The sequence below is a fragment of the Narcine bancroftii genome, chromosome 5, assembly GCF_036971445.1.
Source record: "Narcine bancroftii isolate sNarBan1 chromosome 5, sNarBan1.hap1, whole genome shotgun sequence".
NCBI lineage: Eukaryota > Metazoa > Chordata > Chondrichthyes > Torpediniformes > Narcinidae > Narcine > Narcine bancroftii.
Window position 1 is genome coordinate 240,092,282 of NC_091473.1, and position 27,335 is coordinate 240,119,616.

At 40.8% G+C, this 27,335-nt stretch overlaps 1 protein-coding gene across 5 annotated transcripts in view; it reads left to right on the plus strand.

Annotated features, from left to right (window-relative positions):
• LOC138765084 (copine-8-like) overlaps positions 1-27,335 on the plus strand; it is a 437,705-nt gene that overhangs the window by 75,119 nt on the left and 335,251 nt on the right. For all 5 annotated transcript variants that reach the window (XM_069941777.1, XM_069941779.1, XM_069941780.1 and 2 more), the window contains exon 4: positions 17,642-17,745. In XM_069941777.1, the coding sequence (XP_069797878.1) occupies positions 17,642-17,745 (104 nt within the window). The remainder of the gene's footprint in view (positions 1-17,641; positions 17,746-27,335) is intronic.

Consider the following 27,335-nt stretch of genomic DNA (forward strand, 5'->3'; position numbering starts at 1 on the left):
ACTGCTGTTTACAGTAAAAATCCATGCTGTGAAATGAATAAAATCTGTCCCTACTTCATCTGGCTAAAGCTTGGAATGGCAATGGAAATGCAATTGATTTGCTTCAAAGCTGTCCACCCCATTGGTGGTAGAACAGCCAGTTTTATTGCTGGTCATCAAGGAAATGAAGCAACTTGAAAATGCCCCATAAAGATGATGTTTGAGAAGAAACCGAGTCTGCAGTTGTTTCAAACTTGACTAAAGGACTTAATTGTTTCTCCACCTGAAAGAAAATTAGATTAGCAGCAGTTGGTTTTGATATCTTTATAACCTGGCATTTCAATTGAAACTGGAGCAACCTTTTCCCCTTTCTCAGAAAGGGCATAGTTTGTGAAATGATGGATTTTTAGAAATTTTCAGCTCAGGACACTCAGAATGGCCAGTGTGGGCTAATCTGCTAATCTGAGCTCTCTGCAGATCTGTAGGTTACGGCCACCTTTCGTCCTTCATTGCTGGAGGTGTGGCGTTCGTCGTGACATTAGAGACGCAAAAAAAGCACTTGCTCAGCAAATTGACTGCCCAAGTAGGCTTAATTTTTTATTTATTACCATGATCCAAATTTATCAGTCCATATTTTTTCCAAAACCAAATTTTCTCGTAACTCTTTCTCCCTCTTCTCTCCTCTTTGTATCTTGTCGCTGAGGAGGACTTTGCCGTCTGAGCTGCGCAGCGGGCTTTGGACTTGGGGTGAGGGGCCGTACACAGCCTTTAGAGCCTCGTAAAAAATCCCTGAAGTCGCCAATGTCCGCGCTGAGCTGGGTTTGTTTGGCGAGGCTAGTCCACCACTCATTTTGGATCTCCCAGAGTTTGCGCTGAAGATGGCTGTATGCGTGACGGAAGGCTTGTTTCTTCTCTGGCCAGGATGGCTTTGTAAGGTGAGCCTGGTGGGAAGCTCGCTTCTTTGCCAGCAGCTCCTGGATTTCCTGGCTGTTTTCGTCAAACCAGTCCTTGTTTTTCCTGGAGGAGAAGCCCAGTACCTCTACAGTGGATTGCAATATGGTAGTCTTCAGTTGATCCCAGAGGGTTTCAGCGGACGAGTCCGTGAGGCAGATTGCATCCTCGAGCTTTGCTTTGAGGTTTGCCTGGAAGTTTCCTCTCACTTTGTCTGACTGCAGGTTTCCAACATTGAATCTCTTTCTGGGGGCTTTACTGTTCCTGGGCTTTGACTTGAAGTGAAGGTTGAGCTTGCAGCGAACCAGCTGGTGGTCAGTGTGGCATTCCGCGCTGGGCATGACCCTGGTGTGGAGCACATCTCGTTTGTCTCTTTCTCGCACCAGGATGTAGTCCAGGAGGTGCCAGTGTTTGGATCGGGGATGCATCCAGGTGGTCTTCAGGCTGTCCCTCTGCTGAAAAAGGGTGTTTGTAATGACAAGCCGCTGTTCTGCGCAGAGCAGAACAGGAAGCGCCCATTGTCGTTGCACTTGCCGATACCATGCTTGCCCAGGATTCCTGGCCAGGTTTCTGAGTCTTTGCCGACGCGAGCGTTGAAGTCGCCAAGGATGACAACCTTGTCGGCTGTAGGGGTGTGTTGAATGAGGTTGCGTACGTCAGTGTAGAACTTGTCCTTTTCTGCTGGTTCTGCCTGGAGGGTTGGAGCATAGACACTGACGAGGGTGATGCGACGCTTGTTTTGAAGGGGGAGTCACATGGACATGATCCGGTCCCAGTGGCCTGTCGGGAGGTTTTCGAGTTTGGAGGCAATGGAGTTCTTGACCATGAAGCCTACACCAGATAGGCGTCATTCATCCATAGGCTTGCCAGACCAGTAGAGTGTGTAGCCCGCACCGCGTTCTTGGAGGCTGCCTACATCTGCAAGGCGGACTTCACTGAGAGCAGCTATGTCGATGTCAAGTCTGAGGAGTTCATGTGCGATGAGGGCAGACCGACGTTCAGGTCTGTCGGCCTTGTCTAGCATGGTTCTGATGTTCCAGCATGCTAGCTTGAGTTTGTGAGCATCTTTTGAGGGGGAGGACGTGGAGGGGGAGGACGTGGAGGGGGAGGACGTGGAGGGGGAGGACGTGGAGGGGGAGGACGTGGAGGGGGAGGACGTGGAGGGGGAGGACGTGGAGGGGGAGGACGTGGAGGGGGAGGACGTGGAGGGGGAGGACGTGGAGGGGGAGGACGTGGAGGGGGAGGACGTGGAGGGGGAGGACGTGGAGGGGGAGGACGTGGAGGGGGAGGACGTGGAGGGGGAGGACGTGGAGGGGGAGGACGTGGAGGGGGAGGACGTGGAGGGGGAGGACGTGGAGGGGGAGGACGTGGAGGGGGAGGACGTGGAGGGGGAGGACGTGGAGGGGGAGGACGTGGAGGGGGAGGACGTGGAGGGGGAGGACGTGGAGGGGGAGGACGTGGAGGGGGAGGACGTGGAGGGGGAGGACGTGGAGGGGGAGGACGTGGAGGGGGAGGACGTGGAGGGGGAGGACGTGGAGGGGGAGGACGTGGAGGGGGAGGACGTGGAGGGGGAGGACATGGACCTGTCCTCGGGCCTGCGCAAAGGAGCTTTTAGGTGGAGTGCAGTGCGCGCAGTACTGACCCCACCCTCTACACCCATGGTTCGTGTGCCGTGGCCAAGCAAGCTTGGACGTGGCAGCGAGGTCCTTGGGTCGTGGGTTTTATATCAGAGTGGCCTTCTCCTATGCAAGTTTTTTACCTGGGTTGGAGGGGACTGCTTCCCCTCCTAGGTCGGACCATACTGCCCAGACCGGGGCCGAGGCCGCCGCTGCTTTCCCTGTGCCTGGACTGGGGCCGCCATCTCCTACTTTCTGTCCGGACCGGTGCCTCCGCCTGCCTCACTCAACCGAGGCCTGCGCCGCTGCTTCCCCTTCGCTCTTGCCCGGATCGGGGCTGCCGCCTGCCTCACTCGACCGAGACCGGGGCCGGCGCCTCCTTCTTTCTGCCTGGATCGGGGCCTCCGCCTGCCTCACTCAACCCTCATATACAGTAATTCTTTGGATATTAACTTCATCACCAGCAAAAATTGCCTAAGCATTTCTTACAGTCAGACTTACTGTCAGAGAAAAAGAAGAGGTCACCAAGTGAATATTGAATATTTCTGCATTTTTATTTTGGCGTTCAATGTGATGTTCTAATTCTTTAACAATTAAATATTTTGCATGACCATCAATTTAATTGCAGATGACCAGCAAGATTCATTTTTAAATTTAAATTTGAATATATTTAAGGATACAGCATGGTAACAGGCCCTCCCACAAGCCCATACCGCCCAAATTATCAGACATCTCCCATATGTTTTTGAAGGGACTGGAGCTCATGGAGAAAACTCATGCAGACATGGGGGGAGCATACAAACTCCTTACAGGCAGCACCGGATTCTGTAGTAGTGTTGTGCTATTACAACGCTATTCCTGTTACATTATTCACTCCTGTTTGCATTTAAAAATAATTGAATTTTTGAAATGATAAATCATTCTGGTGGATAGAGCAACTGTGAATTGTCACTTCCCCTGTGTGTGTGCTACACACTTGTACTCGGCTGTCACACATATCCTTTGCAGCTGTGAAGCTCCCAACTTCTTGTCAGCCTCATGCTGTGGCCATTCTGTGAGATGGAGTGAGCTACAAGTGACATCTGAAGTAGAAACCTGGAGTGCCCTGATGGCAGTGTGTGCTATGAGAAAAACTTTCCTCAAATTCTAAATATCTCTGTCAGAGACTTTTAGAAACATTTTAAAAAAATAATAAAAATCATGTAAATTATTTGGAAATTGGAATTATTTATCTTTTTAATGAATATTATTCACTTCACTCTTGCGAGAATAATGTCTTGCTGGATTCAGCAGAGGGGCCAGGTATGATGTGAATCTAGTATCCGTCTTCACATGTTATGAAGTCATTCTGGACCCTTGGGTCCAGGGACAGCATGTTAGGTCAAATGGAAAAGGCTAACTTGCACAATGATTCTGTATCGACCTGTTAGCATGTTCTAACCAATTGTTTTCAGTTTTTAAAAAAAAAAGTTATGTAACAACCCCACTACATTGCATAGTTCCAGGCAAAATAATCTACTGTTTTTGCAGTGAGACTGATAAAGAATTTAGGACAAAGCCAAAACCAGTCTTCAGTCTTCACAAATCATGAGGTTTCATATTAAAAAAAAACTACTTAAAGGCCTGGTTGTTGGAAAATGGTTACTGAACAAAGATGTGTTATAAAACAAAGAGAGAAGCTTTCAATTGCTGCAATTAAAATCGTCTTTTATTTGTTGTTCACATAATTGTGATTAATATTTTTAAATTGTTCCACATCCTTATTAACAAGGGAAATGCAGACAACCATTCCAATCAGTTCATACTTCCACGGATTATTATTCAGGTTACCATAGAGACTGTTTCTAGTTCAATCTACTTTTAGTAATATTCAATGTAAAAATGGATATCATTAATTTTCTATCATCTTTGCCCATCTCAGCAGGGTGCTGGGGCCATATCTTCCACAATCTTCATTTTGAGATTTAATTTCAGCAGGTATTCTTATTGAAGAGTGGGTTGCCTTGGGCTATTTTGGATTTTATTGTGTCTGCTTTTTTTGTAATCAATTAAAAAAAAACTTTTTAAAAATAACACTCCCTTGAAAATTGTCTCATTGAGACATCGCCCTCTAAAATCTCCAATTCATTGAGGACTGTATTTTACCTCCATCTTCTTTCTTTGGCTTGGCTTCGCGGACGAAGATTTATGGAGGGGGTAAAAAGTCCACGTCAGCTGCAGGCTCGTTTGTGGCTGACCAGTCCGATGCGGGACAGGCAGACACGATTGCAGCGGTTGCAAGGGAAAATTGGTTGGTTGGGGTTGGGTGTTGGGTTTTTCCTCCTTTGCCTTTTGTCAGTGAGGTGGGCTCTGCGGTCTTCTTCAAAGGAGGCTGCTGCCCGCCAAACTGTGAGGCGCCAAGATGCACGGTTTGAGGCGTTATCAGCCCACTGGCGGTGGTCAATGTGGCAGGCACCAAGAGATTTCTTTAGGCAGTCCTTGTACCTTTTCTTTGGTGCACCTCTGTCACGGTGGCCAGTGGAGAGCTCGCCATATAATACGATCTTGGGAAGGCGATGGTCCTCCATTCTGGAGACGTGACCCATCCAGCGCAGCTGGATCTTCAGCAGCGTGGACTCGATGCTGTCGACCTCTGCCATCTCGAGTACCTCGACGTTAGGGGTGTGAGCGCTCCAATGGATGTTGAGGATGGAGCGGAGACAACGCTGGTGGAAGCGTTCTAGGAGCCGTAGGTGGTGCCGGTAGAGGACCCATGATTCGGAGCCGAACAGGAGTGTGGGTATGACAACGGCTCTGTATACGCTTATCTTTGTGAGGTTTTTCAGTTGGTTGTTTTTCCAGACTCTTTTGTGTAGTCTTCCAAAGGCGCTATTTGCCTTGGCGAGTCTGTTGTCTATCTCATAGTCGATCCTTGCATCTGATGAAATGGTGCAGCCGAGATAGGTAAACTGGTTGACCGTTTTGAGTTTTGTGTGCCCGATGGAGATGTGGGGGGGCTGGTAGTCATGGTGGGGAGCTGGCTGATGGAGGACCTCAGTTTTCTTCAGGCTGACTTCCAGGCCAAACATTTTGGCAGTTTCCGCAAAGCAGGACGTCAAGCGCTGAAGAGCTGGCTCTGAATGGGCAACTAAAGCGGCATCATCTGCAAAGAGTAGTTCACGGACAAGTTTCTCTTGTGTCTTGGTGTGAGCTTGCAGGCGCCTCAGATTGAAGAGACTGCCATCCGTGCGGTACCGGATGTAAACAGCGTCTTCATTGTTGGGGTCTTTCATGGCTTGGTTCAGCATCATGCTGAAGAAGATTGAAAAGAGGGTTGGTGCGAGAACACAGCCTTGCTTCACGCCATTGTTAATGGAGAAGGGTTCAGAGAGCTCATTGCTGTATCTGACCCGACCTTGTTGGTTTTCGTGCAGTTGGATAATCATGTTGAGGAACTTTGGGGGACATCCGATGCGCTCTAGTATTTGCCAAAGCCCTTTCCTGCTCACGGTGTCGAAGGCTTTGGTGAGGTCAACAAAGGTGATGTAGAGTCCTTTGTTTTGTTCTCTGCACTTTTCTTGGAGCTGTCTGAGGGCAAAGACCATGTCAGTGGTTCCTCTGTTTGCGCGAAAGCCGCACTGTGATTCTGGGAGAATATTCTCAGCGACACTAGGTATTATTCTATTTAGTAGAATCCTAGCGAAGATTTTGCCTGCAATGGAGAGCAACGTGATTCCCCTGTAGTTTGAGCAGTCTGATTTCTCGCCTTTGTTTTTGTACAGGGTGATGATGGTGGCATCACGAAGATCCTGAGGCAGTTACCTTGGTCATACACTTGTTATAAATGCTCGGAATGACATCGCATCTTAACAAGAACCTGGCTGGATGGAGCATGTTGTGCAATGCACACAAGCGCTGGAGAAACTCAGTAGTTCAAACACTTGTTGCCGCATCCATAGAAACAAAGAGTATGACCTGCTGAGATTCTCCAGCGCTTGTGTGCATTGCACAATGAACACAGCGTCTTCAGACTTTCAGGCTCAGATTAATCCCCTCTGCTGCTACTGTTCCTAGCTTAGCACTGAATCATTAGGGCTTGAATTAGCTTGCACTTTCCATTGGTGAGTTAACAGCAATTTGCTGCTCTCAGTGTTGCCTCAACTCAATGGCAGCTCAAGTGCGTCTTCTTTGGCTATATGTGAAGTACAGGCCATTAGACAGCTGGAACAAAACAACACGATAGCACAACTGTTGGAACATATTCCTCGATAAAAGGCTTCAGTGCTGGGGGTATAGCTTCATGGAGATACTTGCTGTGGTCTGGGAGAGGTAATGCTTTTTCGTACTGTCAGATGGTCATGAAGATAGGTCCTGAGATGTTTCTCTTTACATGAGAATGAGAACGAAAGGTATTTTCTATGTATCAGAAATATGGCCATATCAGAATTGAAAGGCCAATTTAGTAAGTAATAAAGGAAAGTTGGATAGAGGTCTATCAAGAAAAGTGTTCAATTCAACATTTGATGTCAGGGCCCTTTATTAAGACTTTATTGCTGGAAGGGAAGTAGTTACCCATTTCAGAAAGGAAAAGGTTCTAATATCTGCATCCAATGTAACATTCTCAACCAGATTGTTATATGGAGTCATAACATTTCAAATATATAAAACATTATTCCCATTCAAAATTTGTAGCTAATTACATTTTCTATCCAATCAGACTTGAAGTTGAGCTCTTTCAAATCCAATTGTTGGCAAATGAGCAGTTTCGAGTGCAACTGCTGATTTGAACTCAGAGAATACTGAACAACAATTTTTCTTCAAAAGGTTTGCTTCCTGGAAAAAAGAAATCATGATAGACAACTTTAAGATGAACACTAAAATAATTTAAGATTTGCTGTATCACGTAAGAAGTTGGAGAAACATTAAATTAACTTTTATTGAATTTAGCAGGTTGAATCGCAAATGACGCTGACGCACTGCATTAGTTCAACTGACCTAAAAATGTTTTGTTTCTGATTTGTAGTCAGCATCTAACTCCTCTCGTGTCCTTGTACAACAATAGTCGGCCAGCATTGAAGGATTCCATTTGCCCATATGCTCTTTATCCATGGTTGCAATGTCCTGGTGAAGCCTTTCACCATGTTTGCCACAGATTGCACCAAGATCAGCAGGGAAGAAGTCCAAATCAGACAATAAATACTATTGTTAAGTTTACTCACTATACTATTATCTGATGAGCATGTGCATCAACGCATATTCAATGTAATGCACAGCATCCGTCCATGTGAGCTGCTTTTATTAGCCTGGTTGCATCTATCCTGACTAAGCATGCCCTGGCCTAAGGCAACATAGCACGTGCACTGAGTCTGTGCCCAGGCATGCTTGGACTGACCCAAACAGCTTGCTCTGTAGACAGTAGACTTAAAATATGACACCAAACCACAAAAAAAGTTGTATAAAACAAAAACAGTATGTAATAGGAAATTTTTTAGTGATTTTAATGATCAGCACCCCATAATCCATAAATGTTGTCCAGTGTAATTAGTAATGATGGAATGTTGCACTCGTTCTCATGTAGTCAAGTGCAAATCATCTTGCTTTGACGTACAATGTAATTATTTTGTTGTGATTGTTCAAAATCATTTGATAATGGTAGAATAAGAGTAGTGGGAAAAAAATTGAATTTCATGCAAAACATGTTGTACCATCAATGTTTTTAATCATATCAGACAATGAATCATATATTCAGTATATGTGAGCTTTGTGTATATTTTTGGATCTTGTGGGATTGGAAATCTATTTTGAAAATGAATTGTAGGTGATGTAGAAAGGAAGTTGGCATTATTTCAGTACAAAGAATTTTTGATTCTTGAAAGGTGGAAAGTTCTATAAATGTAAAATGCTAGATCCTGGTTATTTGGTGCATCAAAAGCTCATCAACATCCTGTACATTTCCATCAAAACTGCATTTGAATATTCCTAATGTCTTTGCCCTGCATCAAAAATGAATGAGCACATTTATCTTTCTTTTGCTAAGGAAAATTTAATAAAATGGCACAGAAATTTGCTGTCATCAAGCTAAGCATAAAAATGGAACTGTTATCATTTAACCAGGGTCAGCACGAGCAAGTTAAGCTTTTTTTTCCTGCATGAAGATATTTTTCCAGACCGACTTTCTGATCTTAACTTGGTGCTTATTAGATAACATGGGTGGACTAGACCACTAAAAGGTAGCCAGATTGCTTTTGGATTTCTTGGAAGAATGAGAAACACCGATAATCCAACAGTTTGGAGCAGCAGTAATTTAAGCAATTCCAAAAAAAAAGCTTCTCTTGACTTCGGAAATAAAAAACAAAATAGAAAATGCTGGAAATGCTCAGCCTCACAAACATTTTTCCTGGTGTGAAAAACAGAATTAATATTCAGATTGCTGACCGTGTATAGGAAGGTATCTCCCTTCACAAAGCTGCCCCCTCTCCATTTCTAATTTTTTGCGTTGTTTGGAACAATTAGTTTGTCTTTCATTGAATCGACTTTTGCCTCTGCTCCTTGTACTTTTCTGCCTCTGACTGGGCAAATGAATAATGTATTACTGTGACTGATTATGACAATTTTTTACTCCAATAGGCATGTTGGAGTTCCTTTCACCATGTTTGCCACAGATTGCACCAAGATCAGCAGGGAAGAAGTCCAAATCAGACAATAAATACTATTGTTAAGTCTACTCACTATACTATTACCTGATGAGCATGTGCATCAATGCATATGCACTGTCTGTATGGGGTTTGTACATTCTCCCTGTATTTGGGTGGGTTTCCTCTGCATGCTCCAGTTTCCTCAGACCCTTCAAAAGGTACGGGGGTTGTTGGTCATTTGAGTGTAATGGGGCAACATGGGCTTGAGGGTCAGAAGGGCCTGTTTCCATGCTGTATGATTAAATTTACATTTTAAAAACATAGTAAATCCCATCCAATTTTTACTGTGTTCTTTATGGTCTGCGGGATTAGAACTTTTTGAGTTTTATCATATCGCTTATGGACTAATCTTGCAGTCTTTTGTATTTTGGGTACCATAATTATAATTAGTGACGGCAGGTTTTAAAGTCTACATTCTTTGGCTTGGCTTCGCGGACGAAGATTTATGGAGGGGTAAATGTCCACGTCAGCTGCAGGATTACACCCTTGGCATTGTACGATGTGTGAACGGATGTGCTGCTAATATTTATCAGGACTCTAAATATACTTATTGAGCTCTCAAGTAATTCATTGGGCTTGTCATCCATTTTGTGTGTTAATCTCCAAACATAAAGCAGAATTCAGCTAATTTAGAATCTATTAAAATTTACTCTAGTTGTTGAATCAGCCATTGTTTATGACAGTTAGAACCATACCAGCATTTAAGTATTTCACATGCAAATATATTGCAAATTGGGTCAATTACCAAAACAACAATTACAAGGATAGTTCCGTAATTTGCTAATTATATATTTACTGCTGAGATCTGCCTAAGGGATTCATATAAATGGATGAGAATAAGTTAAGATCCAGACTGTCATGATTTGTGGTTGATATTTAGCAGCTCACTGAGGCAAATGAGCAAACCATTTGGCAGTGTCCAGTCGCGCCAACTGCAGTCGTTCAGGAAAAACAAAATCCCAATACCAGCCTCTCAGTGGAAACAAATATGGGCAATATTTCTCAAGCTTGTCAGAGATGCTTGCATCCCAAAGATAACTACAGTAAAACTCCCAGTATCCAGTACCTATAGGGATTGGTAAATACCAGCTAATTGAATTTTCCAGTTGCTTGAGATTGTGTGTTGCATTGATTGGCATTCTAACTGCGAGGGAGAACTCATTTTAAACTTTTGTAATTTTTACCTATTTATTTTCCACAATTTTTTTGCCAGTTGGTTGAAGCTGCCAATTGCTTGAATTCCAGATGACGGAGATTTTACTGTATTGTCATAAGCAATATTTAATTCTATGATATTGTTATCTCGATAAATGGTCCCAACCTGAAATGTTGACTGAGCATTTCTACTCGTAGATGCTCCCTGACCCATTGAATTTCTCTAGCTCCACTTGGTTCATTCCAGAGTCCTGGGTTTTTGTGTTCTCCATGCTTGCTGTTTTATCTTGTTGAACACATCGTGGAAGAGATAGCATGAATCAGGGCAAATAGGAGCTTTTAAATTAACTATATAATCAGAACAGTTGTTCTGTTTCTTTTCCATCTTGAAGCACATGACAGGCACCAGAGAGAACGTAAAACCATTAACCTTTTGTCCCATGCAAAAAAAACATCTTTCTGAAAACATGTTGCTCAATGCAATGGCATTTTTCCCTTCTGTAAAATTGTCAGGCAACAGCTGTGGCAATCAACTTTCCTCCAAAGCTAGAATAGTGTGGTTGATGTGCGAAAATAAGATTTTGAGTATCAACGAGTTTGTGAGCATATAATCAAATCATGGTAATATCTGTCATGCTAACCAAATGTACACATCTTTAACTTCAATATGCATAAAACAAGAACAGTGAACATTATACCCATTGCAAAATTTTAATGTTAAGTTTTTAATACAAGTTGCTATTTCACTGCAAGCTACCAGATGAGGAAAAATCAGTACATAACTTGAGGGAGAAAATCCATCCGTATTAGTGAAGGAAAATGCTTCCTGTACAAAATTGCTTTTCTATAAATTTCAAGCATTATTTCTGCATTTACGCCAAGCTCTTTCAAGGCTTCGAGTTATCCTTGAACTTTATCCTTTGAGTTTAATTTGGGCAAGTCTGAGGTGTTGCAAATGTCAGAGGGAAGTAGAAAATAAATTAATGTTCCTTGGGGATTTATCGGGGCAAGTACACAGCTCCCTGAAAGGACAGGGTGGTAATGAATGCTTCATTTTATTGGTCAAAGCATTGATGTCGGAAGTTCTGCTGATAGTATAAAACTTAACATTGAGAATATTTTGTACACCCCTCGCAGTGTTACAGGAGTGATGTGGAGGTTTTGGAGGGTGTGCAGAAGTTGTTCACTGGGATGTAGCTTGGATTAGAGATCATGAGGGACAAACTTGGAGCATTCTCATGAGCGTTGATAGGAATGTATAAAATTATGTAATGCATAGTTAGGGAATTTAGTCAATCATTTTACCAGCTGGAAATGCCAGCTTCTGGGGGGGGGGCGGGGGGGGGGGGGGTAATAGGTTTAAGCAAGCTGTATGAGGCAAGTGTTTTTGCACAGAGAGTGATGCATGCCTGGGACACACTGCCAGAGGAGGAGGTGGAAGCAGATTGGATGTTAGCGTTCAAGAGGTAATTTAAACACACGTGAAGACGTAGGGAATGGATGAATAAATGCCATAATCAAGCTGGTGGAATCAGTTTAAATTAGTACAGACACATTCAGCATGGAAAGGCTTGATTCTGTGCTGTACTGTTCTTCACGTTATATTTTGTGTCCCACAAAAACTGTTTATGAATGAGCTTGGAGCGATTGCACAATGTTTGCATGGATACATTTTACAAATTGGGCATCATATTGAATCTTTCTCACCCTTTCAGGTTTTATTCCTAGTCCTGCAGAATGGCAGATCAGCACAAGTTACGGGTGCACTTATAGCTATTTTCAATTTTACTTTAAGCATCGGCTAACAAGAATTTCAAGGAAGGAGACTCACATTTAGTTGCCATATCCTCCAACAGAGATCAGACCAGTGGGAGCTTGCTGAGTTATAAACTTCAGATATAATGGCCTAGTCACTTGCCGAGGAAAAAGTTACCCAAAAAAAAACCCTCATTATTTTAACCTACCATTAAACCAGAAGGCACTTTAGAAAGGAAGGAAACCAACTTGTAAATAACAGCCAGTTCTGTTCATGACAACATCTGACAACCAAGTTCCCTTTTTTTAAGTACATCTTCATTGATTTTAGTTAAAGAATTATCATACGGAATGCACAGCTAATTCATTGTTTTCTCTGAAGAATGTAATTGAAGATCTACAAAATGCCATTGAATGATTCTGTTTGGATGAAAATATGTAAAAATTGCAACATTGATTGCAAGATAACTTTTGTATTTTCATAATTTGAGTTTGGTCCTTTAATGTATGTACAAAATATGTCGCTTCCTAAAATGAATCTTTAATGGCCCACCTTTTGTTAAACGCTTCCAGGTCACTCCCTGTATTAGGCTGATGGTTCTCTGCACCCCTGAGGGAAGAAAGTTAAGATGCTTGAAAGGCAATTCTTTAAAGCATTGGAAAAACACAAAAATTACCGAAATGATTTGAAAGCCATGAAAGCAAAGATTGAGCTTTGTTTCTGTGTTAATCGTGCACATCTTTAGGTTTTGTTTAATTTCTGACACCTACAGTATTTTAATAAGATTAGCTGTCAGTAATTAGGAGTTTAAACAGGGGGCACAAGAAAAATGATCAGGAGTGCACTATTGACATGGTCTTTGCCCTCAGACAGCTCCAAGAAAAGTGCAGAGAACAAAACAAAGGACTCTACATCACCTTTGTTGACCTCACCAAAGCCTTTGACACCGTGAGCAGGAAAGGGCTTTGGCAAATACTAGAGCGCCTCGGATGCCCCCCAAAGTTCCTCAACATGGTTATCCAACTGCACGAAAACCAACAAGGTCGGGTCAGATACAGCAATGAGCTCTCTGAACTCTTCTCCATTAACAATGGTGTGAAGCAAGGCTGTGTTCTCGCACCAACCCTCTTTTCAATCTTCTTCAGCATGATGCTGAACCAAGCCATGAAAGACCTCAACAATGAAGACGCTGTTTACATCCGGTACTGCACGGATGGCAGTCTCTTCAATCTGAGGCGCCTGCAAGCTCACACCAAGACACAAGAGAAACTTGTCCTTGAACTACTCTTTGCAGACGATGCCGCTTTAGTTGCCCATTCAGAGCCAGCTCTTCAGCGCTTGACGTCCTGTTTTGCGGAAACTGCCAAAATGTTTGGCCTGGAAATCAGCCTGAAGAAAACGGACGTCCTCCATCAGCCAGCTCCCCACCATGACTACCAGCCCCCCCACATCTCCATCGGGCACACAAAACTCAAAACGGTCAACCAGTTTACCTATCTCGGCTGCACCATTTCATCAGATGCAAGGATCGACAAAGAGATAGACAACAGACTCGCCAAGGCAAATAGCGCCTTTGGAAGACTACACAAAAGAGTCTGGAAAAACAAGCAACTGAAAAACCTCACAAAGATAAGCGTATACAGAGCCGTTGTCATACCCACACTCCTGTTCGGCTTCGAATCATGGGTCCTCTACCAGCATCACCTACGGCTCCTAGAACGCTTCCACCAGCGTTGTCTCCGCTCCATCCTCAACATTCATTGGAGCGTCTTCATCCCTAACATCGAAGTACTCAAGATGGCAGAGAACGACAGCATCGAGTCCACGCTGCTGAAGATCCAGCTGCGCTGGGTGGGTCACGTCTCCAGAATGGAGGACCATCGCCTTCCCAAGATCATGTTATATGGTGAGCTCTCCACTGGCCACCGTGACAGAGGTGCACCAAAGAAGAGGTACAAGGACTGCCTAAAGAAATCTCTTGGTGCCTGCCACATTGACCACCGCCAGTGGGCTGATATCGCCTCAAACCGTGCATCTTGGCGCCTCACAGTTCGGCGGGCAGCAACCTCCTTCGAAGAAGACTGCAGAGCCCGCTTCACTGACAAAAGACAAAGGAGGAAAAACCCAACACCCAACCCCAACCAACCAATTTTCCCCTGCAACCGCTGCAACCGTGTCTGCCTGTCCCGCATCGGACTTGTCAGCCACAATCGAGCCTGCAGCTGACGTGGACTTTTACCCCCTCTATAAATCTTCGTCCGCGAAGCCAAGCCAAAGAAAAAAGAGAATATATTTTTTTGAACAGACAAAAGGCAGCAGCAGGTGCTCCCAAATCCACTTTTTCATAAAAAGCTAAAAACTATCTGCTTAATAATCTAAATATGTAGGAGACTTAAATGAGTAAAAGACCAGATGGTATGTAAGCACATTGGTTCTAATCCAAAGGCAGTGAATTATTGTCAGTAAGCTACATACTTTAGAAAGTGGGTTATAATGTTTAATTAATGTTCTGCTGCCATCAATAAAATGCTTTTGGGAGTTTGAAAGTCATTCCATAGTCATAGCTGAATAGATTTTTTCCATTTTTAAAAATCTTCCTATGGAGATGAAACACTTTGGAAAGTTCAAAGTTTAGATTTATTGTCAGAGCACATATATGACATCACATACAACCCTGAGATTCTTTTTCCTGTGAGCCAGGCAGAATTTCTACTATGGGTAGCGCATAAAACTGTACTCAAGAAAGATACCCATACAATAGAGAGAAATGTAAACAATATGTACAGTACAAAAATAAATATGCAATAATTTTTTAAAAATGTGCAAATTAAGGGTCCTTAAATGAGTCTCTGAGATTGTTGTTTAAGAACCTGAAGGTGGTGGTACAAGTCTAGTGGCTACTACAGCTTTTACTTGATAACAGTGGCAAGAACAGAGCACGTCCTAGGTGGTGTGGATCATTGATGAATGTTGCTGCCCTCTGACGGCAGCGTTCCACATAGATTTTCTCGATGGCAGGGAGAGCTTGGCCTGTCATTTACCGGGCTGTATCATAAGATTAAAGGATTACAAGGTCATAAGATTAAAAATTAGAATAATCTTGGCAATCTTGAGAATCAAACTATTTTGCTCTTTCATCAGGTGGAACAAATTAGTGACTCTTGTTTGTTGTGAAATCTTTTGGTTTCTTGTGAATTCTGTCCATAGTGTTGTTTTCCAGATATGTTTTTTCAGACAATTAGGATGAAGGAATATTTTCTCTTTCTTCCAAAAAAAAAGTGCAGCCTTGATTAGAGGGAGGAGATTAGATTAGTTTCCTCCTTTAGGTTTTTTATTTTTTTTAATCCTTATTATTTTAATGTAACAGTCTAATAATGGGTCTGACATGGTTTCGTCCATTATATTTATTACTAGATGAAGTTATTACAAGTAACTATAAATGTGGATATGCACATTTTATTACTGACTAATTTTTCCCTCTCCTTTTGGTATGTATTTGCGTGTATACAATTATTCATCATTTATTATGTATGGTTATCACATTAAACTCAATAAAAATATATTAAAAAGGATGAAGGAATATTGGGAGACATTTAGTTTATTTTTTGCCAATATTTGTGAAAATCAGCATAGGGGAAACTGGAGCTTGAGGACAGAGCATTTTCCATTTGGGACACCTATGATCCATGTTCTGGATTTATAGGTCAAGCAGAATGTAGCCAGTTCCTTTGCTCTCATAAAGTGTCTCAGCTGCAATGGGTCAGAATGCGCAGGCAACTGAAACCATGTGACATTTCTTCAACATCAGCATTTCTGCCCTCTACCTCCATGTGATTGTTAAACTGACTGAATTGAAGGGACATTTGAGCTTTTCAGACTTGTCAAAAGAAGATTGAAATTGAAACCAAAATCCATTAGTGTGCAGTTGCTAATGCCAGCAGACTCATCTCAACTGAATTTGAACCTGTTCTCAGAGCTGATGGAACAGTGCACCAAATGATATACAGTTCATTCTTTCAATGTCTTTAAAATTAGTCTAAGCATCAATATACGTAATTTGCTTCTTTTGTTAAAATTTGATAAATTAGTTGACTGCCCTTCTTGGGTGGAAATGGAATTGAATTTTTCTAAAAATACATCTATGTTGGCAGTCCTAGTGCCCTTTTGACCTTTTTCTTCTCAATCAACAAGCAATCTGATAATGAGAATAGGTTGAGAATATGGGCACAATTTAGAAATATTTTTGGAATCAATAGTTTTTCTCCTGTCAGTCCTATGAAACCATGTGACATTTTTTTTAAAAAAACCTTCTTTGTCAGATGCAGGTTTTAGGGAGTATCAAAAACTTTAAATATCTTTTTATTCCAGATAATTTTGCTTCTTTTGAACAATAGAGGGCAAATTTTAAATTGCCCAATAGTCATCATTTTTTTTCCAGATATCTACAAGTGAGACATTTTGTTCAGTCCAAGCTCTCTGATTTTCCATGGATTTCTGAAACAAATATTCTTGATTTACTTTTTGACTTTCAATTTTCTCATTGAAGCAGAATATCATTTTTTTAGTTATTTGCTGGATTTGAGAATAGTTTCTCTAGTTAAGATCAAGAATGATTGGGAGCATGACTTGGATTTATCATTTCCAGATGAGGACTGGGAGATTGCTCTATGTGATTAATGAATCCTCCTTCTGTGTGCAACATTGATTGTTGCAATTCAAAATGGTGCAGAGAGCACATATTTCAAAAGTTAAACTATCTCGCTTTTATTCTGATATTGCTCCATGATGTGATAAATGCAAAAATTTCCAAGCTGCATTGACACATTTGTTTTGGACTTTCCTCAGTTTAGAAAATTTTTGGAAAAATTATTTTCAAACATTATCAGTAATTTTTAAGGTCAAATTAGAACCAGTCCCTTAATTGTCTTTATTTTTTTAAGTAGAGAAAATACTGTCAACTTCATCTCTGAAGCTTTTACTTCATTGGGTAATTTTGATGAAATGGAAAGACAGCGCTCTGCCTGCTCATACTCAATGGTTGGAGGAGGCTGTGTCTTTTCTAAGATTAGAAAAAAAAATCAGATGTAATGTTAAAGATATAAAAGTGAATTTGTACAAGACATGGGGACTATTCAGGCAGTATTACCATAATTTAAATAATTAGGATGTTTGGATGCTCCTGTACAGCATTGTTTTGTTTCTGAATGTTGTCTTTCATTTCCTTTATATTAGATAAACAATTTAATCTTGTTTAGAGGGAGGAGGGCATCTTTTTCCTCCTTTTTTTTTTCTTTGAGATACTTTATTAAAAGGCTTTGATTGAGAAGGGTACACACAATTTATTCTATGTTTAAGGCATTATTCGAGAAGCACAAATGACCACATCTGTCTTTTCTTGTATTTCAGCCCATGTGTGTATGCGTTTTTTTTAAATTAAACTCAATAAAGATATTTTAAAAAGAAAAGATCTGTCTGAACAGAGAAGCTAATGCTGTCAAATATATTTGCAGTTTGGAAGAACAGAAGTGATTGACAACACCTTAAACCCAGACTTTGTGCGGAAATTCATCCTGGATTACTTTTTTGAAGAACGGCAAAATCTCCGATTCGATTTGTAAGTTTGATCTTTGCTCCCATTGAGCAGATATTTCTTTCAGCCTGAAATGGGGAGATGTCATGTGTGAAGTTATGAATGTGAAATCAAAACATGGTTGTAATTCAAATATTTCATGGACTCTTATAGACATTCTGATTTGAGTTCAGTTGAATGGATCCAATGGATTTGGTTAATCTTTCCAAAAGTTCAAATTCAATTTCGTTCATATACAGATGCAACCCGATGAAACAGCGAACCTACGGATCATAGTACACCCTACACACAAACGACACATATATACAGCAATCCAAAATAAATATATAAATCTATATATCACGGGTTTCTAGGATTGTTCAACAGTCTCACTGCCTGTGAGAAGAAGCTGTTTCTCAGCCGAGCAGTTCTGTTTTTTTTTAATGCTCCTTCCTTGAAGGTAGTGTCTCAAAGACAACTGCAGGCTGGATGTTAAGAGTCCTCAATTATATCATTGATAGAGGGGATGGAGACCCACGTAAAGTTCTCAGTAGTTTTAATCACTCTACATGTAGCTAGTACACCACATTGTGGTAATATAAAAAATATATTGATGGAGTGGAATACTAATTTGTTTTTTAAGCAATTGAGTGAATGTAAATATGGTTAATTCTTTTCATATTCCAATTCTTTTTTAAATTAGTTTGCTTCATAGTTTCATGAAAAGCTGAGAAGTTCATGAACACTTAAACTGATTGACAGCTATTACAGACAGATCAAGCCTGGTGGTGTCGTTTTGCCAGCTGTCAAAATCCATCTGTTGGATTAGTCATCCAAAGCCCCTGTACTTGCAATCCTGTTAGATCTGGCTTCAGAGACCACGATACATTTGGAAGATCTGCACGGGGTTGGAGCAGACCTCCAGGGTGTGCAACCTATGAGGGTGGTTAGCTCACTGCTCCCATGGAATTCCAGGGTGAAGTGGGGACATTTTCAAAGGGATTATTTCTTGTGCACAAAATAAAGTGTTGCTGTATTAATACTAAAATGAGTAACTCACTGTACCTGCGTGGAGAGAAAAATAGAGTTAATGATTCAGTCAATGGCCCCTTAAAAGTTCAATGTTGATTAGGGATCATTGACCTGAAATGTTAACTCAGTTTTTCTCCAAGGAAAATAGATTTTCTTGATCTTCAATTATAAATAGGCAGCTGGAGCATTTCCAAGGTGAAGTAGATTTATATTTAATTCTATTCGTTGTACTGTGTCTCCAAGGGAACATTATTAAAATTCAGTTCATTGACCAAGGTGCATGGATTATTTGGTCTGTCGTCCTATATCTAGCCAATCGAGCATGATGTTGGGAGCTGTAACTAGATTTAAGATTCTTTTATTGTCATGTAAGAAAATAAAAATGTAATTTTATACAGACTTTAGTCCACTGTAAAGCAAAGATTCACCATCCGCACAATTGCCTGGTGCCCCTTGCCGTCAGAGAAAGTGAAGCAATACCTGAGTGTCCATGGATTCACTCCAACAGCCTCCACAGACACACAGCCTTCATTCCAAACCATCAGCAACCCAAGTCCCAGATCCATACCTCTAACCCAATCAGGAAGTCATCAGTACTCTCTCACATCTTGGTTCCTCGGCCCCCTCTCACATATCGGTTCACAAGATAAAGGAACAGAACTAGACCATTCAGCCCATTGAGTCTTCTCCGTGAATCAACTTTGAGCTAAGATGTTCTCACATCTAGTTCCGAATTTTGGCCTTTTTTCCCCCATATCCCTTGATATTCCTGACTAATTAGATACCTATCAATCTCCCCCAATGATCAGGCCTCCACAACTGTATGTGGTTGTATATATTAATATGGTGGAACTCTTGTTTATTGCAACTTCACAGGAACATAAAACATAAGTTTAAATTAAATTAACACAATGCACCATGAGAGAAAAAAAAAATCTAATAATGGAGCAGATTTGCAGTTTTAGTAGTGCAAATAATGTGTTGCTTCAATGGTGCAAATATATCTTTGGTAGCAATTATCACCCCACAAAACTTTTTGATTTAGTTGGAGAGGTACTTTTCCTTTGCCCATGTTTCAGGTGATGGTTTCTTTGCTGCTGAGCCAAGGGCTCATGGGTTCCATTCCACTGCAAAGTCTTGTCATAGAAACATAGAAAACCTACAGCACAATACAGGCCCTTTGGCCCACAAGGTGGTGCCGAACATGTCCCTCCCTTAGAAATTACTAGGCTTACCCATAGCCCTCTATTTTGCTAACTTCCATGTAGCTACCCAAAAGTCTCTTAAAAAACCCTGTCATATCTGCCTCCACCACCGTTGCCGGCTTCCCCATTCCATACACCCACCACTCTGCGTTTTAAAAAAAAACTTACCCTTGATATCTCCTCTTGTGGCACCCACAACCTGTTACACACCACACAGACAGATCACAAGATCATTATCTTGGAATTATTTGTGAGAGCTCACTACAAATAGTTTCACCACTGATTATAATTCATATCTACTTCATTGCCTGTGAAGGGCATGAGGAAGTGATGAATAAGATGTGATATCATGTTTTCCTCTCTGTTAAATGACTTGGCAAAGATTTTATCTGGCTACAGCATCCCAGTTTGTAAAATTAATCAGAAAGCCATCAGGTGTAAAAAGTATTATTCCCGGCTTTTCAATCAAGTTGATGTTTTTTCTTACTGACAGTGATAGGTGAAGGAAACCTCCCCAATGATCCATTGACCCACAAGGCCTGACCACATGAAAAAATGGCAATGTGTACCTCAACTTGCAAATTGGAAACTTCCCTGGGTATCAAGCAGATTCCAGGGCGGCAAAAATAACAAGCTGAGTTTATGTCATGTAAACTCCCACTTGTTCCATAGTTTGACTGGTGAAACAAGCCTTCCTGAAGGGGACTGGTTGATTCACATTTGGAACAAGGTCAAGTGTTTTCTGCATGAAACAGGTTGAGTGAGAAGAACACCATAATTTTTTTTTTCTAATTTAAAAAAAACCCCACGCAATTACTAATATCTTGTCATTTGAAGTATTAATGTATTAGAAGTTTAATTCCTTACAAATTTTTATTTCTAATGTGGCAAATTTATAGAAGAATTCTCCACAGCAACTGGCCCTTCACCAAACATGATATTAAAATTAAACCGTTGAATGAAAATATTTAAACTGGAACTTCACTGCCTGTATAGGAGACTTTAGCCCACTGATCTATTCACTCTACACCCATGGCTTTGTGGCTAGACATCATTCAAATGTCATCTACAAATTTGCTGATGGCAACACGGTGGTTGTCAGAATCACAGACAACAAGGAGGAAGTGTACAGGAGGGAGATGGATCAGCTTGTTGAGTGGTGTCACCACAACAACCTTGCACTCAATGTTAGCAAAACCAAAGAGATGGAGGAAATCAGGAGAACATGAACCAGTCCTCATCGAGGGGTCAGCAGTGGAACTTCAAATTCCTGTGATGCAATCGCGAAGAAGGCTCGGCAGCGGCTATATTTTGTGAGGTGTTTGAGGAGATTCGGTATGTCACCGAAGATGCTCGTAAACTTCTACTGGTGTACCGTGGAAAGCATTCTGGCTGGTTGCATCACAGTCTGACATGGAGACGCCAATGCTCAGGACAAGAAAAAAACCTCCAGAGGGTTGTTGACTTGGCCTGCGACATCACAGGGACCAGACTTCACTCCATTGAGGACGTCTACAAGAAAGCAGCCTTTTTCCTCAAAGACCCCCCACCATCCAGGCCATGCCCTCTTCACTCTGCTACCATCGGGGAAAAGGTACAGGTGTCTGAAGATGATGACAAGGACAACTTCTTCCCCTCTGCCATCGGATTCCTGAATGAATAATGAACAACAGACACTTACTTTTTTCTTTTCTTGCCCAGTTTTTTTTGTAAAGTGATTTATATGCATTTTTGCAATATTATGCTGTCGCAAAACAACAAATTTCATGACATATTCACAACAATAAATCCTGATTCTGATTCTATTTCCTCCATTCCTTGTGTATTCATGTGTCTATCTAGAAGCATCCATAATACTCCTATTGTGTCTGCTTTCACCTCTACCTCTGGCAGAGCTCTTTCCTTGGACATCTTCTTTAAAGTATTCCCCAGCAACTAAAATGCTCAGCTCCAATGTTTAATATTATATCCTGGGGAAAAGATTACAACTGTCTCCTCGGTCAATGCTTCTCATAATTTTATATATGTATTACAACTCTGAATATCCAAAATGGTCGGGAATGGGCCCATTTCAGAAAAAATGATATTTTTGGAAAGCTGGTCATTTTTTAAAAACAATAGCCCAGCTGCAACAGCAAATCACTTGTAACAATGTTTAAGCAACAACAAACAATAAGGGAAGGCTTTTTTAAGCATAAAATAATGTTTAGTTCTCACCAAATCCAACCTGAACAAAATAAATTAAATCCAACACCAAAAACTCGAAATTCTACTCAGAGGTTTTTCCAAACTTTTTTCAACCCGTGACGTCAGTTTGACTCTCAAATAAATTCTGGATAGCTGAAGATTTCTGATTTTTTTCGATATCCTCATTTATCCAAACATTTTTGAGGCGAAATGATGTCATTTCCAGGCCCAAAATAAATTTGGATAACTGAGGATTTTGGATAATCGGAGTCGTACTGAACTTCCATCAAATCTCCCCTCAGCTTCCGACACTTCAGAAAAAAACAACTCGTCTATTTAACCTCTTAGTTTATACGCTCTACTCCATGCAGCATCCACTGTATCCTATCCAAAGCCTCCACATCCTTCCTTTAATAGGGTGACCAGAACTGCACACTGTGTGACTGAACCCAAGTCTGATATACACCTAACCCTAAGTCTGCATCTACAACTACTTCCTTTGTAAGCTCAGTGAAGAAACCGACATTGAAAAGCAAAATGCTGCAAAAGCTGAAATAGAGACAGAAATATGAAAAGTATTTAGCTGGTCTGGCAGCATCTGTGGAGAGAGAAAAGGAAACAATACAAATCAGTGACCTCTCACCAGTATCGTGTCTGATTGATACGATATGATGGTGGCTCCCTTGTTCTACAGTTCTTGTTGTTAATACTGAATGTTTGGATATGTTGTCAGTGCAAATAATTGCATGGCATTTTGTAAACAGTGCAACCTGCACTAGTGGAGGGAATGATTATTTGGTGTGCTGTGACGGTTAGGTTGCCAGTTAGGCACAAAGCCTAATCTGGGATGATAGAGTGTCGTTGGATCTGCAGTATTCCAAATAAGTGGAGAGTATTCCATTGCATTCTTGGCGTGCAAGTATTTGGTGGAAAGGATTTGATGTGTCAGAAACTGGGCTGCTTGCAAGAGAAATTTCATTTTACCCTCTTTGTATTCATAATATGAAGATGGTTAGTCCACCCCAAAGCTATAAGCTCATGATTATATGTTGGATCTACAAGTGTGATGCAAGGAAGGATTCTTGAACGGATAGGGAGGTGGGGTGTAAGATGTGTTAGAAGTAAAACCCATTTGTATGTGGTCTACATGATTATTTAATACATTTATTTATTTTAGCATACCTGCTGTGTATAAAATATTTAAAACAAATCAATCAGCTTGGCAGAGAACTGAAAGGTACTTAAGGACTGGGAGAATCTGAAAAATTCCATGAACTCTATGCAGATTGTGAATGCCACCCGAACCTTTGGAAATTATCTCAATATTGTGAGCAATGACTATGATCTATGCATGTAAAATATAAATATTTTCATTCTCTTTTGCTATAATTTAGTTTAAGAATGTGGCTTCCTTGCCATGTTGAGGGTAGCACAGAAATGGGTTGGATGAGATGGACCGGAATTTCCTGGCTCTTTTCACAAATTAGTTGAAGGTTCTATCCTACTAAATTATTGGGGGGGTTTTACAGAATGGAGACTTTTTCTCAACTGTCAGAAGCTCTGGAAAGATTGACCTGAAGAGGGCAGAATCTCTTCTTGTCAGAGAAAATTTTTAATTATGTATAATATCTAGAATTTTTTTTTAATAGTAAACAGTGAGCCCTCATTCTATGCTATGATAATAATTACATTCATTGTAATTGTACCTAGTGGCAATACTCTTTATTGAATTGAAAGGTTGTGGCTTCAAACTCCACAGCAGTACTTGAGCACACCATCCAATCTGATACTTCATGTCAAGTGGTGAAGGGCTGCTGCTTTGGATAGAGAGTTCTTTTTTATTTGAATGAGTTACATTCCTGAGGCAGTCTCTTTTATTTTCCTTAAAACAAAAATCAGGAAATTCTTTGATTAACATCAACAAAATTGCTTAATTAAAACTTGTCTCTACTCTTGCTTCTGATGACTTCTTCTGCACTGTTGGAACTGTGTCTTTCCAAACCCATCTTTCCATTTTGGATTTTGACTTCCAAAGTACTATAGATGACTAGGATCCCTGGTCTAAATAATTTATTGGGATGGTATGATGTACTTTTTACAACTAAAGTCAAATGTTTTGAATTATTCTATTTTTAAATAATTTGAGCTAGTCCACTCGATTCTCCAGTTTAGTCGATAGCCACTGTTTTGAATGTTCCTCAGGCAGCGGCGGCCACATGCTCTTCCTTGAATTGACTAACTGGAGGGGCTCCTCCTCTGACAGCACGTGCTTGTCTCTGACGAGTTCTGATGGGTTGCCTGCCCCACCTTCACCATTTTCACGTTCCCGCTCTTTAACCTTGTTGTCCATTACTGTGAGCATGCGATCAGCGATATGATTGATATGAGATTCACCACCAAGGCTCTCTTGTGACAGAATATATAGAAATATTTTTGGGAGATAAATTGGGAAAAATTAGAGTAGGTTTCATACACACACTTTAAAACAGATCTTATTTGAAATACTGGAGAATTCATGTCCACAGCAACTTTGCAGAAATTGCGAAGAGTGCATATATATACTTCACAAGTAGATGTTAATTAAATCAAATGAATGGACTATTGTCTTTAAAGCAACAACAAGAGATATACTGTCTCCTGATACCTTTTTGCAAGGTTTTTGACAAAAGTGCTCAGAGGTCAATGATGGATTCTTGTTTACCTAAAAAAAAACAGATGAACTAGAAGACTATTGTTTGATGGGAAAGGTCAGGGTTTTTTTTGCAAGCAGTCTCTGGGTGAGTGAGAGAGAGAGAGAAGGAATGAGACAAGTGGTCTCAGCCAGTATGGGTGAGACAGAGAAGCTTGCTGAAACCGAAGCAGGAAACTTGATGGCACTGAAATAGAAGCTCCAGCGTGGAGGATTGGCGAAAGTACTGGCTGTCTGGTGTTTTGCTTGGAATAAGGGAAACAGAAAGGAACCCTTTGATAACCTGAAAGAAAGAGGTTATTATCTGAAGAACCCTGATGGGGCAGGTTTCATCAGCATGACACTGAGGTGATTGAGGGAAGTACTTCAGTTGTGGAAATCTTGGAGCAACACATCTCTCTCCTCAAAACCTACAAGAACCTTCCTGAGTGGTAACCATTTACCTTTCGAGCACCAAGACCTGGTGAACTTTATACATGTTAAATTCTGTGCACAGTATAAAAATTGCCTGCAACTAGTGAACTAGTTGAAGAATGATGTGAGATTGGACTGTGAACCAAAGAACTTTTCTAAATTTACACACACATTACATAAATGTGCACTTGGAATTAGGGGGTTAAATTAAAAATAAAGTTAAGTTAAAGTTTGATTCTGTTTTCATGTTTAAAGATAATTAAAAGCAACTTTTGTTTAAGTAACCATTTGTCGTGGTAAATATCTATTGCTTCTGGGGTTTGGGGTCCTTTGGACTCATAACACACTTGACTAACTGGTTATCTGTGTCATGCTATTTTGATGCATGTTTGAAATCAGGCTGGTAGGTTCCTGTGAACATTTAGTCATAGAACATGAAATATTGCAGTACAGTACTGGCCCTTTAGCTCGCAATGTTGTGCCAACCTATATAAGCCTTTTCCACAACAATTGAATCTTGCCCGCCGCACCCAATACCCTCATTTTCTTATATTCATGTGCCTATCTAAGAGTCTTTTACATGTCCCTGTTGTGCTAGCTTCCACCACCAACCTGGCATTCCAGGCACCCAGCTCTCTCTCTGAATAAAATAACTTACCTTTGACCTTTCCCTTAAACAGATATACACTGGTATATGCTGTTGTTGCCCAGAGAAAAGGCGCTGGACATCCACCATCTCAAAGTCCCTCATAATCTATGCACCTCAAAGTCACCACTCACCCTTCATCAAGTTTATCAGTTCATTATTCTTTTATGACCTATAAATTGTTCTTCAAGCAGCTTCTGTCTTTTTGAGCTGCAGTTTTAGCTTGAATGCTTTTAAACTATTTTGTCCAAGCGTACATTAACACAGCAGACTTTGGGATAGAAATGTGAAAAATTGCTTGGATGAAATATATAAAATAATAACAGCTGCTTTCAAAACTTGGGAACATGGCAGTTAAATTCCTATGGTTGCAATTAAACTCTAATTTGGGAACACAGTGCAATGTGCAGCTGTTAGTGGATTAATGACTTTAGCATAAATGACTGAGTTTGACTTTCTACCCCACTGAGTATTGAGTTTGCCAGCAAAACAACAATGGTTACAACATAAGAAAAAGAGTGCAATTGTTTGTGAAGTAGTATAGTATGTTTTGAGAATGTGGAAATCAATGTGTTAACTTGTTTTTTTTATATATAATGTGATCTGGATGAAAATCATGAAGGATCTGGAAGCTAAGAAATCAATGAAAAATTAAGTCATTTGGCACCTTGGGGTTTGCTCAGATTTTCAATATGGTCACGAATAATCATTTGGCACGACATCCTTACACAATTCCCTTATATCCTCATTGCGTTAACGTTCAAAATTATTGCACTCTCTATCTTAAACGCACTCACCAGCTGACGCTCCATAGTTCTCTTTGGTAGAGATTTCTGTGCACTTCAGTTTTGAGTGACTGGCTCCCCTAATTTTGATCTATTAGCAACACCAGACTGATGTCGTGTACTTAAGTGCAGTGTGCAGGTGTACTGAAATTCTGACTTGTAGAAGTACACATGCAGATACACAAGATACACCAATAACAGTAATACAAAGAAAACTATCACAGCACCGTGAAACAAAAAAAGGGATAATATAAAAAGATGGATAAATAAATATTCAGTTGCCGTTGGTGGAAAAAAAAATTGTGACGTTTCAACAACACTAATTTAATACTTCCTATTAAATATCAGAAGTGGAATAAAAAGCATTCCTGCCCCTTATTTTTCATTGAGATCACCTTCTATTCTCCAGAGTCCAGAAGCTATAGGAGCAGTCTACTCACTATCTCCTCTTGAGTCATTTTCCCCATTCTAGAATCAATCAGCACATTTCTCCATCAGAAACGTGATGACATCCCTCATTGTGTGTGTTCCATTAATTAAAATGTTCTCCATCTATTTTCATGATAAGAGTACCCCCCCCCCCCCCCCCGCCACTTCTCATAGTGTTCAAATTCTTCTTGAACAAATTATTCCAAACAAGTACAGGTTGTTGTACCTTTATAATCCCGCAACATTGG